The sequence below is a fragment of the Pongo abelii genome, chromosome 21 (genome assembly GCF_028885655.2).
Source record: "Pongo abelii isolate AG06213 chromosome 21, NHGRI_mPonAbe1-v2.0_pri, whole genome shotgun sequence".
In the NCBI taxonomy this organism is placed as follows: Eukaryota; Metazoa; Chordata; class Mammalia; order Primates; family Hominidae; genus Pongo; species Pongo abelii.
This window is the reverse complement of record NC_072006.2, coordinates 18,903,624-18,916,465: the sequence shown is the minus strand read 5'-3', so window position 1 is coordinate 18,916,465 and position 12,842 is coordinate 18,903,624. Positions and strand designations below refer to the sequence as shown.

The window sequence follows — 12,842 nt, the reverse complement described above, 5'->3', positions numbered from 1 at the left end:
ATCGGATCAGTAGTCATCCATGCAGCCTAGGGGAACACAGCTTTCTCTTTTGTCATCTGGCAGAAGGTAAACATGCCCCTCCTGGGCAGGTGGACTCCTCCAGGTTACATGGGTGCTGGAGGCCCCAACCTTGTTCCTCGGTCCATGGTTGCTATCTGGCCCCCTCCTAGTGTGTCCTTAAAACTGTGGACTATAGAAATCAGGGAACAAAGTGTTCTGTCATATTTTTAGATGGGAGTTTCACTGTGTTGCACAGGCTGAAATTGAACTTCTAGACTCAAGGAATCTTCCTGACTCACTCTCCTAATTAGCTAGGATTACAGGTGCAGCACCACATCTGGCTACTCCATCATTTTTAACCATGTTGATACATCACTGCTGAAATCTTCTCATCTCTGCTGGTCTGAACTCCCAGACACTATGCTTTAGAAAGTAGCCTCTTTCCCCAGATGCATGACAGACACAACATTTGCCTAAGATCATCAAACATCTGGAGGAGCTGGCCAGCTACCTCAACCTGCCACTTGCTATCACTCCATACTGGATATCACACTTGTACCTCCTCCTAAGGGCAACCTACACTGGTATCTTTCCTACTGGGATTAGAGAGGTTGCTGCATCAGGACAGCTGACCCTCCCTGCAGTGCATGCCAGCGTCCTGACAGAAGATGACCACTGGTGGTGTCATCACATATGGGGCACAGGTCAGCACTCTGGCCTCCCTCCGTCACACTCCACCCACCAGCACTTTCTCGCTATTTGGGTTGCCTACATCTCCTTTCCAATGATAAAACAAAAACAAAAACAAAAACAAAAAACAAACAAACAAAAAAAAACAAGAGGATTCCTTGACCTTCAGTTTACCCTCTGTACAGCATGTCTTCCTGAGTCTGGACTCCCAGCTGTCTCAGGAAGGTGGGAGCCACAGAGGAGAACTAACTCTTACCCTTTGGAGATGACCATTCTGCTCACAAACACCTGGTAAGGGACTTCCCTCTGTTTCCCTACTCTGGGAATCTCTCCCCATTTACTGTCTAATTAGGAGGCATACATGCATCTCTGTTTGAAGATCTTCCCTCCCTCACCCAGCAGTAAACACCATTGGGACACCTGCTGTATCTGCCAGGCTGCGCAGCTATTCTAGGGATGCTGGATTCACAGAGGGGTGAGATGGTCACCAGGCCTCAGGTAACAAGGTCCCCTGTCCTAATACTGAACATGAGCACCCATGAGTAATATGGTTCTGGCTGCCAGGTTGCTGCTGATCCAGTCCCATCCATGTCTGAGCCCAGGATGACTCTTGGCCAGCTTGTCCTCATCGCTGGCACATTTGCGTGGTGCTTTCTGCGCTTGGTCATTTGTTTATTATAGTACTGTTTAGTGTTCTAAACAGGTTTGGGCTGACACTGGCCAACCCTCACTTCCACCACTCCCAGAAGAGTCGTCTGGGTGTCTTGCTAAGGTCCAGGGTTTCCTGGTGTTTCTGGCCAAGCCTGCCACCTGGCCATAAGGGCATTTGCCACAGGGTCACCTTCAGGCATGGAGGGTGGGGTTGAGAGAACAAAGGGAGCAGCTATCTGTTCAGAGCCTCCTTCCACCCTCCTCACTCCTGGAGTCACTTTCCAGCCCAGGCTTTCAGCATCCTGAGCTGGGGGCTTTGTCAGCCCACAGGGCACCCAATTAACCACATCCTCTCAGTCTCTGGAGAAGAACTCACAATCTTGGCAATGAAGCAACTCGGGTGCCACTGGAAAGCCACACTGAGCAAAGGACGAAGACATACCCGGGCTAGCTCTGCATGACTCCATTCCTGGGAAGCTCAAGGACAGGCAACAAAGGAGTCTACAGGGCTGGATGTGGGCTGCCAGGGTGGGGCGGGCACGAGGGTGGGCTGGAGAGACAGGAGGATACCGTCTGGGTCAAGGCAGATGTCACAGGTCTGGACAAAGTGGTAACACAAGTGTATGCACTTATGAAATCCCCCAGATTGGGCACATACTATTAGGTATTTTATTGTATGTAAATTCTGCCTCATTTAAGGCAATTTTTAAAATGCCAGGTGAGTCTTCCAAGCAATGCACAGAGGAAAGGAGCCCGAAGCATGGCTGCCTAGGAGAGAAGCAAGAGAGGCCTGTGTGTTCCTGCATTCATCCCGCGGCTGCTGCTGCCTCTCCTGACACCCCCACTGCCTGCCAGGGGTCTCCGTGCACCTTCCACTGGGCCCCACACACAGTTACCAGGAGACTCCAGGTCCTTTCCTTCCCTGCTCACATCCCCTCCAGGAGCTTCCTCTTCCTGGAACAGGCACGCTCAACACCAACTCAGGGCTTTTGCACTGGCTGTTCCCCTCTGCCTGGAGCTTCTTAACCTCTCCAGTCTCATAAAGACCTCCCTGACCAGGGTCCAGTGGTCTCTCTCTAGCCCCTGTTCTATTTCACTTCCAACAGAGTGAGTGTAACTCCCTGATCCTAATTGTTGATCATAACCTACCATCCCCTACACACACTGTGTAGGAATTTACTGTGCAGCCATAACTACCAGCCACATGTGTCAAGGGACACTTGAAATGGGGCCAGTCCGAAATGATTCCTGGGCTAAGTGTAAAAAATACACAGGGAATTTCAAAGATTTACAAAACCAAAAAAAAAAAAAAAAAAACCACAAACATAAATGATCTTATTAATAATTGTTCCCATTAGCTGAAATAATATTGTGGTTGTATTAGGTTAAATAAATACTTTAAACATTACTTTTACCCATTTATTCTCTTCATTTAAAATGTTGCTCATGGGTTCATGTCACATCTCTGTGGGCAGCAGCTCTGCAATGTCACCTCTATGACTCATCAACCAGGTTCTGCCTTCAAGCCCTAGACCTTCTGGCATGGGGAGTAGCTGGTGATAAGTTTGTTTATTGAATAATGAGTTATGAAACCCGAGGGGTCCTGAGTCCCAGCCTGTTTGTTATGAAAACAGAATCCAATGACCTTTCCCAAAAAGGTTAATTCCCTTAAATTTGGCAAAGAAATTCTCCATATTAGGGTGTGGATAGGGTCTTCTGGAACCTTCTGAAATAACCTCTCTGCTCCAGAGATTTGGAGACCGTGACCAAGTGCTCCTGGATGCCTCTGATATCTGAAGACCCCGGGAGGCCAAACCCTGTATTTTTCCCTTTTCTGAGCAAACAGGAAGTCACATTGCTTTCACATTCAAAGGACCAGTGTCACCTCTGTGGAGACCCGGTGACTGAAGCTTGGAAGCACTGGGGAAGAGAGGCATGGCTCGGGGAGGCTGCAGTGAGGACAGGAGTGGGAAGGAGGGGGAGATGGAGGAGGAGGACTGGGAGGGGCAGGGGCAACTGAGGCAGGGAGGGAGCTTGTGTTGGCATAGGAGTGAAAGGAGAGATGGAGAAAGAGGGGATGGGCAGAAAGAGGAGGAGGAGTCAGGGGCGGGGCATGGAGGTGGGTGAGGCTGGGCTGCCAAAGCAGGATAAATGCACAGCTGCTTGCTGGTCTGGGCTCTCCGCCTCAGGCTCTCACCCTCATCTCCTGCAGCTCCAGCTCTGTGCTCTGCCTCTGAGGAGACCATGGCCTGGCCCCTGTGTACCCTGCTGCTCCTGCTGGCTGCCCTGGCTGGGGCCCTGGCCTGGAGCCCCAAGGAGGAGGATAGGATAATCCTGGGTCGCGTCTATGACCCAGACATCAATGATGAGTGGGTACAGCGTGCCCTTCACTTTGCCATCAGTGAGTACAACAAGGCGACCGAAGATGAGTACTACAGACGCCCGCTGCGGGTACTGAGAGCCAGGCAGCAGGTGGGTGCTGCCTCCACCCGAGGGGTCCTGAGTCTGTTTGTTGCCCGACCCCCAAGATCATTCCCAGCAAATCAACACTGACACATTCATGATGTAGTGCTCAAATTCATTCAGATTTCCCTGACTCTCCGCTGATGGCCTTCATGCCTAAGCATGCTCCCGGGCCATATACTGCAGCCACTGTCTGTCCTCTCAGCTTCCTTTAACCTGCAGCAGCCACTGTGTCTGTACCATGACCGTGGCATTTCCCACGGTCCAGCAGGTGTGGATGGAGACTGTGCTGACTCTGGGTGGGCTTGATGCTGCTCAGGATGAGATCCAGGCCCTGAGGCTCATCCTCATCCCTGAGTCCCATCCACAGGGGCCACACAGGAACCTGGCTCCCTGTTCTGTAGAGCCCTGCTTCCCTCCCCAAGTCATGCCCTTGGGCACAGCCCCTTAAGGCTAGTGGCCTTCACACTCAGGCGGGCTGACCACCCCCTACAGCCCAGGGCGGCTGAGTCCCTGCTTGGGTGGAACACACCTGACCCTTCCTCTAACAGCTGATGCAGAGTTAGACCTCAGCAAGATGAGGACAGCAGTCCCCCAGCAGAGCTGAGGAGGGTGTCAGGTCAGGAGGGAGCTTCAGCAGGGCTACTGGGCCCAGCTTCACCTGCATCCCATGGCAGAGCAGCAAATAGTGACACAGCCTTTAGAGCTCCTCCACCTTCTCCTGGAAATTCAAAGGAATCTCCATCAGCCCCATTTCTCCTCCTGTAGCTGTCAGCTGGGGCTCTCTCCCTGCATACGAGGCACACTCCCTGGTGCCGTGGTCCCCGCTGGCCTGCATCTCCCACTCAAGCAGGACAGTAACTTGGAGTGAAGCACAGGGCATTGCAGACCATCAGGCCTGGAAGCCTATTTTATACATGGGTAAACTGATACTTGAGGGATCTCAGCAGTTCCTCCTTGTTCCAAAGAATCCCTCATCCCAGGTTTCTCCACAGCTCTGCCATGTTGTGTCTGGGAGAGGCCCTGTGCAGGGAAAGGGTTCAATTCTAGTCTGCAATTGTAAGACACGCAGGTGTGCTGCTGACTTGAGAAATGTATCTTGAATCTCACACTTGAAATGGTGGCATCTGGGAGGCCCCATTGACCCAAAATATCTGTGTGTGTGAAGCATCTGATTTCCTACTCTAAGTGAAGTAATAAATCTAGGTTAAATGGAGGGAATGAGATTTTTGGAAGTTAGCTGAAATTTTGTCATCAGACAGACTTCCTAGTAAAGATTCAGTGTTCCCTCACCCCTGAGCCACAGGTAGCAGAATTCAATGAATTATTTTACCCAGCACACAGAAAACAATGTTTAAGGGCGGGCATGAGGCTCAGCACCCTGCCAGCTCACAGGAAGACGGGGCTTGTGTGCCTTGTAGTGACATGTGGACAGCTCAGGAAGCCCCTAAGCAAGTCCAGTGACTCAGCCACAGTGAAGTGCTTCTGAGTGCATGAAACTGATGGAGAGCGCTGTCCGTGTGTCCTGTTTTCTCATGTGTGTAGATCGTGGCCAGGACGAATTACTTCTTCGACATAGAGGTGGGCCGAACCATGTGTACCAAGTCCCAGCCCAACTTGGACACTTGTGCCTTCCATGAACAGCCAGAACTGCAGAAGGTACATTCCTGATGTGGGTCCTGGGCCACTCATGCACTGCAGAGGGGTGCATATGTGTCAGCCTCTGCCCTACACAAGTTTGGAGGGTGTGTGTGTGTGCAGGTGGGTATGTGGGGAGCCATGTATGCATGGATGTGTACGTGTTCATGTACTTGTGAGGGGGTGTACACGTAGGTGGGCGTGTGGAAAGGTGAACATGTATACACACATGTGCCATTGTATGCGGGGAGATCTATGGGAGAATGTGTGCCTGTGTGTGGGTGTGTGGGGGGAGTATGGGGCTTTGTACATAGATTCATGGTGATGAGGGGTCCAAGTGAGTTTACGTAGTTCTCTATGTATGTCCTTCCATGGTGAGGGAGGGGAGCAATGTGTTTGATTTACTAGGAAGGCTTTAGCTTGGGAATGGTTACTAGAAGGTCAACTCTGCCTGCTTTGGGGTGTTGCCTGTTGGACGGGAAGAAGCAGCTGTGGGGCTGTGTCCTAGGCAGGGAGAAGGGGCTCTGTCTAATCCCAGGCAGAGGCACCTGCATGCAGCCACAACCTTGATGATCACATTAGTGGGATCTAGAGGCCTGTTAGCTGGGAAGCCCTGGACCTGCGCCCCTCACCCAACACCAGCCTCTCCAAGGACCTGCTGGTTCTTGTGAAGTCTCCACTCAGGGGAGAGCCGCACTCTCCTTGTTGCCCTTTCCACATGCCCCAGCTCTTTGAGGGGGAGCTGCCCTGCCCTGGGTTCTTCCCTCTGGCCCCTCTTAGTGCTGGCCTGAGTGCTGGAGGTGGAAGGAGCTGGGGGAAGTGAGCCACCTCCCCATGTCCTGCACCCTTGCGGCTCCCAAGGCCTTGCACAGGCTGCTCCTCACAGGGTTGTGCTGGGACAGGACCCTGCAGGCTGGGGTGGGGGCCCAATTCCACCTGGTGGCTTGGAGCCTTGGGAGGGGCAATGGAACAGTCACTATTCATTCTAGTTCAGTGCTCTGGGACTCAGCAGGGGTGGGTGAGGGCCCAGTGTCTCACCTCCATCCTCCTCACCCAGGCTCTGACATTTCATGCCTGGGCATCTTCCCCTTTAACTGTAACCCACAGTGATTGGTGTTCTCTCTTCCCTTTCACAGAAACAGTTGTGTTCTTTCACGATCTATGAAGTTCCCTGGAATAAAAGAAGGTCCCTTGTGAAATCCAGGTGTCAAGAAGCCTAGGGATCTGTGCCAGGCCATTTGCACTGGCCACCTCCAACTCCTACCCCCTGTAGTGCTTCCACCCCTGCACTGGTGGCCCCCACCCTGCGGGAGGCCTCCCCATGCACCTGTGCCAGGAGACAGACAGAGAAGGCCGCAGGAGGCCTTTGTTGCTCAGCAGGGGGTTCTGCCCTCCCGCCTTCCTTCTTGCTTCTCATAGCCCTGGTACATGGTACACACACCCCCACCTCCTGCAATTAAACAGTAGCATCGCCTCTCTCTGAGTTCTTGGCTGTCTGCGGATGTGCACACAGGCAGGGTTTCTGCAGTTCCTTTATGAAGCCTCCTTATTCTGCTGGTGTGGAGATCAGAGGAGTATCTGGGTGCTGACGCCACAGCAAGGTCACCAGGGGAGCTGCTGCCACTTTCGGAGACCTGAGCTTCAGAACAGGGAGACAGCAGCCAGGGGCTGGGAACCCAGGCCTTCAGCTGCAGCAGCCCCTAGTGAGGGGGTCAGGGCGAGGAGGGTGGCCCAGGCAGCTGCCCCAGAAGCTGGATTGCTGCTTTGGTCTGAGGTCCTGGTCCGACCAGGAGGAGGGGGCTGGCTGTGTCCACAGGCAGGGGCCAGGCCTCGGTGGAGCTCGCCAGGCTGTAGATTCCATCTGTGCTTGCAGAGTGGAGCAAAGTCCAGGGACTGAGCTGCTCTCATGAAATCCCCTAGACACTAAATAGATAGCGATCGAAGTGTAGTTCTTTCCACAGGAGACTTTAGGCCCCTACATGGAAAGAAAGTCCAAAAGTGTGTGTGTGTGTGTGTGTGTGTGTGTGTGTGTGTGTGTGTGTGTGTAACTGGGAAAAATGCCACCCAAACCAAAGACGGGCAAGATTACCCAGAGGAAGCAGCGCCTGCTGGCATCCATCCTGGGAGGTTGCGCCCCAGGCTGGGAGGTTGTCTCCTACGCTAGGAAGCTGTGCCCTAGAAGAGTTTTACACTTTTTCATCCAGACGCCCTTTCGCTGGACTTGGGTTTAAAACGAGCACTCAGGTTAGGCTTCTTGACAGGGATGGAGAAGCTAAAACACAAATGGATGTGACATGCACTGGACACTCGATTTTTTCACAAAGGATATTTTAGTTAATAAATAACATCACCTTAGTGTCAAAACCATTCTGTAGAATAGTGGGTAGTTGCGCTGCAAACAAGAGGCTACAGTCCTAAGACCCCGCCCATTGCACCGCCTTTCCCATTGCCATTTCAGGGCAGAGGGGTGCAGCCCTCAGGGCAGTACCACTGGGAAGGGTTCTCAACTGTCTTCCATGCCTAGAGCTGTGTTGACCAAGAGTGGCTGCCATGAACACCGAGGGGGAAATGACAAAGGGGAAACTGCCCAAACAGCCCTGAGGCCAGCACCCCATGTGCCGCACATAGAAAGCCAGGAGGAGCATGGTTTGTTAGGGAGAGTGGGGAGCACCTGCTTCATTTCCCCTCCACCCCCACGGGATTTAACCAAGGTTTTGGGTTGAAAAAAGTGAAGCAGCGCCCAGGAGGCCATCACCTGAGGAGATTTGAGTTTGGGCCTTACCCGGTGTCGGGGGTTCGGGGGGTGCACACACTGATTTAGGCTTCTGTTGGAAGAGAGGGGCTGAGAGCAGAGCAGCATGTGCCCAGGAATCGTGGTCAGGAGCGCAGTCTTCCCTGCATGGAGATCCTCATGGTTCTCTACCTGGTGTAGGGTCTGTCTTCACATAAGCAACCACCATCCAAGGACAGAAGGAACAGGTGATTTTGTGTAAACCAGTAACTTTTCTGACAACTCTCTTCCCGGGGAAGTGGAGGGGGAAGTCTGGCCCTGTAGAGGGCTCCTTCCACCATCTCCCTGTGTGTCTGTACCCTAGGAGGGGAGCAGGGGACAGGGAAGCTTAAAGGTGAGCATATGGGTCTTCGTCTTCTGGACCAAGCTGAGAGTCTGGGCTCTCTCTGGAAGCTACCAGGTTTTGGGAGTAAAAAAGCCTCCTAGGGGTCATGTTTTGGAAATATTGCACCCCTTCTAAGAGTTTCTTTAGCAAAAATAATGTCACACATTCTTGCTAAAAGAGTAAAAACCACAGAGGTTAGAAACTCCACCTTCAGCCTAGACAAATCACTCTGGAAGGAGAGATAAGTCCATTGGAGGCCTGGGAAGTAGGAATCAGTGCGGTCATTCCTTGGGCAGGTGGATTCTCAACACTATGACCACAAGCAACCCAGGTTCCAAGAGGTCTAAGGCTTACATAATACAGACGGTTATCTGCATGAAAAATAGCACAATATAACCAAACAGAAACTAAGCACAAAAGTTAGTGTTTATTTAGGAAGAGGAAATAAGTCACAACAAATTAGTCACTTTAAAATCCTGAAAAATACTACAATCATCCCAAATTCTGGAAAATAATATACATCTTAGTGCGTTCAGTCACTAAAACAGATTTTGCAGTCAACAGACTCAGGATTATGGGCTTGTAGCAAAAAGGGAATAAATTCACATCAAGAAACCTGGGATGACTCAAAAAACAAAGCAAAGAGGTTATTATAAGACTATAGGGAGGGATTTTTAAGGCTGTAGTGATGGACTCACAGCATAGCAGTCGTTAGTGTAAAGCAGCCAGTGTCAAATCTGGTCTGCAAAGTGGACCTAGGTCCTGTGTCTCTAGAACCTATAAAGTCCAGCCAGATGTGGAATATTCCATCCAGAAACCCCTTCTCTGTAGCTCTGTGCTTCTGTGTAAAGCTGGATAGAGATCCTCCAGGCAGTGGGATATTCTTCTTACTGATAAGCAAAGTTCCTGACAGCCCATGATACTAGAGAACAAGGTCTTCCATTGAGTCAGAAAGCAGTCATCAGCCAAGGAAGAGGCTGCTTGACATTTCAAACCTGCAGCTTGAGAAAATCTTTGTTTCCAGTTCATGATGCCATCGACTTTGACCCCATCAGTCAATCCATTCATACTGCAGATGAAAGGGCAGATTTGCTCTTCCTAAATTTGTGTTCTTTTTACTTGCTAACATAACATTTGTATTAATTAACTACTTGACACAACAGTGTAACAAGTTATTTCTATGTCTTCATACTCAACTATTGAGTCACTATTTGCTTCATCACGACATTGATTTTATAATAGAATTTAATTTAAATATAGCAGAAAGATAAACCACTAATCACATTCCACTAAGTTTAATCACTTTAAAGTTCTGATAAACACTACAATCATCCAAAATTATGAAATACTACAGTTAATCCTACTTGTGGAAATCATGGTTTATAACATTGTCTTTCTGCTTCAAAACTCACATTGGTAATATTATGCAAATTTGTGTGATTCTTGTCTAATTTGGAAAAGCTTCCAGTTTTATTTTATGTGAGCACTAAGATTTTAGTATTTTCTAAATTTTCTTGACTTAAGATTGATGATCTTAAAGACTCTATTGACAGTGCTCACTAAACACAGCAATTTTAAAACTCTCACTTTTGCAGGGGGCTTCAAAATTGGGCAAATGTATAATTATATACTATATCAATTACCTTATGAATGTGCAGAAAGAGTTTGTCCTGAAAGAATTATTTCTTCAATCCATTTAGTGTTGGTCAAGGTTTTACACCTGTGTTGTCGTTGTCTGGAGATGTGAGATTTCATCAGGATAAGAGGAGGATGGAGGCCAAGTCTGATCCACTGGGTTTGTGCCACCTCACAGGCATACATCCTTGCTGTGAGTAGTTCACTACACAGGTCTGTACCCTACAAATGTGAAAATCAAGAAATTCTATCTCATTAAATTCCCATAAAAAATAAAACAATTTGGGTCTCACTTGGGTAAAATGAAAAACAAAATAACATAAAATAAAAACAAATTGCATGGTACACTAACTATTGTACCTACCATTTTAGTGAGTACATTTTCAGGAGGATGACACTTTCATTTTTGACTAGGTGTCAAAAAGAACCCAATCTTTTGCGGCCGATTTTCAGCCTTCTTAAAGACAATACATTCCAAACCAAATTTACTATCCCATCAAACTGAGCTTCATAAGAAAGTAGAAAAAAAAATCTTTTCCAGACAAGCAGTAATGAGAAAATATGTTACCACTAGACTAGCTTTACAAGAGATGCTTAAGGAATTTCTAAACATGAAAATAAGAGAATAATACCTACTGTTGCAAAAATACAGTTAAATACATAGCTCAGAGACAGTATATAGCAACAACACAATAGATACTACAAGGAAACCAGCTGTCACCTTCATGGTAGGATCAAAAACTCACATATAAATATTAACCTTGGCTGGGCACAGTGGCTCGCACCTGTAATCTCAGCACTTTGAGTGGCCGAGGCAGGCAGATCACAAGGTCAAGTGTTTGAGACCAGCCTGGCCAGCATGTTGAAACCCAGTCCCTACTAAAAATACAAAAAAAAAATGGCTGGGCATGGTGGTGCACGCCTGTAATACCAGCTACTTGGGAGGCTGAGGCAGGAGAATCACTTGAACCCAGGAGGCAGAGGTTGCAGTAAGCCGAGATCGTGCCATTGTACTCCAGCCTAGATGATAGAGCAAGACTCTGTCTCAAACAAACAAACAAACAAAGAAATATATTAACTTTGACTATAAACAGCCTAAATGCCCCACTTAAAAGGCACAGATTACAAGTTGTATTTAAAAATCCTGACCCATCCATCTGCTGTCTTCAAAAACATCCATCTCACTCATAATGACACCCATAGTCTCAATATAAAGGGTTGGAGGTAGATCTATCACACAAATGGAAAACAAAAAAGGGAGAGGTTTGTTATTTTTACATCAGATGAAACAGACTTTAAACCCAAAACAGCAATTTAAACAGTACAAAGGAGGGCATTACATGATGAGAAAGGGTTCAATTAATTGAGAAGACTTAATTATTCTTAAACATACATGCACCCAACATTGCAGCCCCCAGATTCATAAGCAAGTATGCCCAGGCCTACAAAGATAATTAGCCACAGAATAATAATGGGATACTTCAACATCCCACTGGCAGTGTTAGATAGATCATCGATGTAGAAAACTAACAAAGAAATTCTGGATTTAAATTTGATACTTGATCAATTAGACCTAATAGACATGTACAGAATACTCCACCCATCAAACACAGAACATACATTCTCCTCATGGGACCACAGAGCATACTCTAAGACAGACCACATGCTCAGCCATAAAACAAGTCTCAATAAACTAAAATAAGAAAATCATACTAACTGCACTCTCAGACCACAGTGGAATAAAAATAGAAATCAATACCAATAAGACAAAATGAAATAAAAATAGAAATCCATATCGAAGAGAGTTGCTGAAGCCACAATATTTCCTGAGTGATAGGAACTATGGCCAGGAACTGCTTTGCAGACTTGGACTTCTGTGTGGGTGTCATTTCTGGGTGCCCCAGCCTACCCCCTTTGTCAGTTGGGAGGTGTGTCCCAGCAGTTTTGAGCTGCTGGTCTGAATGGGGAGTGTGGGCCATAGCTCCCTTATCTTGCAAATAATTGGCAAAGCAACAACCCCCCTCAAGTCCAAGCCTCGGCATATTTCCCAGCATTCAACACTTCCACTTGCCTGAAATAAGGGCCTGGCACCCCTCCCATGCAAAGACCTTGTTGCAACAGCCATTTCTCCACTCTGCAGCAAATTTTTTTGTTCCTCACTGAGGGACATATTTCCAGGCATTTGGCCTATCTGCTCACCTAGATTAAGATCCTGGGTCACACCTCCATTGCTGTGAAGACATCTTGCTGCAGAAGCACCCTCTTCACTCCACAACCAGGCATAATTTCAAGAATTTGTAGGGAAAAGAAAGAGCGATCAGACTGTTACTGTGTCTATGTGGAAAGGGAAGACATAAGAAACTCCATGTTGACCTCTACTGTGAACAATTGCTTTGCCCTCAGATGCTGTTAATCTGTAACTTTGCCCCAACCTCTTTGCCCCAACCTTGAGCTCACAAAAGCAAGTGTTGTATGGAATCAAGATTTAAGGGATCTAGGGCTGTGCAGTATGTGCCTTGTTAACAAAGTATTCACAAGAAGTATGCTTGGTAAAAGTCATCGCCATTCTGCAGTCTCAATATACCAGGGGCACAATGCACTGCAGAAAGCCACAAGGACCTCTGCCCTGGAAAGCTGGGTATTGTCCAA

At 48.3% G+C, this 12,842-nt stretch overlaps 1 protein-coding gene and 2 long non-coding RNA genes across 3 annotated transcripts in view; 1 reads left to right on the top strand and 2 right to left on the bottom strand.

Moving 5' to 3' along the window:
- Positions 1-3,585: 3,585 nt before the first annotated feature.
- LOC129052278 (cystatin-SA-like) lies at positions 3,586-6,662 on the top strand. Its single transcript, XM_054542380.1, has 3 exons — positions 3,586-3,813; positions 5,350-5,463; positions 6,579-6,662. The coding sequence occupies exons 1-3, from the start codon at positions 3,586-3,588 to the stop codon at positions 6,660-6,662; spliced, it is 426 nt and encodes a 141-aa protein (XP_054398355.1).
- Positions 6,663-8,966: 2,304 nt separating this feature from the next.
- Positions 8,967-10,415, bottom strand: LOC134760800 (uncharacterized). The gene is made up of 2 exons (XR_010138779.1): positions 10,202-10,415; positions 8,967-9,627 (listed from the first exon to the last, which is right to left on the bottom strand). It is a non-coding gene; the product is annotated as an uncharacterized LOC134760800 (long non-coding RNA).
- A 960-nt stretch (positions 10,416-11,375) lies between these two features.
- The window catches only part of LOC112131465 (uncharacterized), a 43,430-nt gene continuing 41,963 nt past the window's right edge, over positions 11,376-12,842 (bottom strand). The window contains exons 5-6 of the long non-coding RNA XR_010138778.1: positions 12,393-12,455; positions 11,376-11,423 (exon numbers count right to left, since the gene is read on the bottom strand). This is a non-coding gene — a long non-coding RNA (uncharacterized LOC112131465). The remainder of the gene's footprint in view (positions 11,424-12,392; positions 12,456-12,842) is intronic.

What these genes read in the sequence shown, in the direction of transcription:
- LOC129052278 (XM_054542380.1), top strand. Translation starts at nt 3,586, where the DNA reads ATGGCCTGGCCCCTGTGTACCCTGCTGCTCCTGCTGGCTGCCCTGGCT. An exon ending in TACTGAGAGCCAGGCAGCAG is followed by an intron (nt 3,814 to 5,349) that starts GTGGGTGCTGCC and finishes TCATGTGTGTAG; the next exon opens with ATCGTGGCCAGGACGAATTA. An exon ending in AACAGCCAGAACTGCAGAAG is followed by an intron (nt 5,464 to 6,578) that starts GTACATTCCTGA and finishes TCCCTTTCACAG; the next exon opens with AAACAGTTGTGTTCTTTCAC.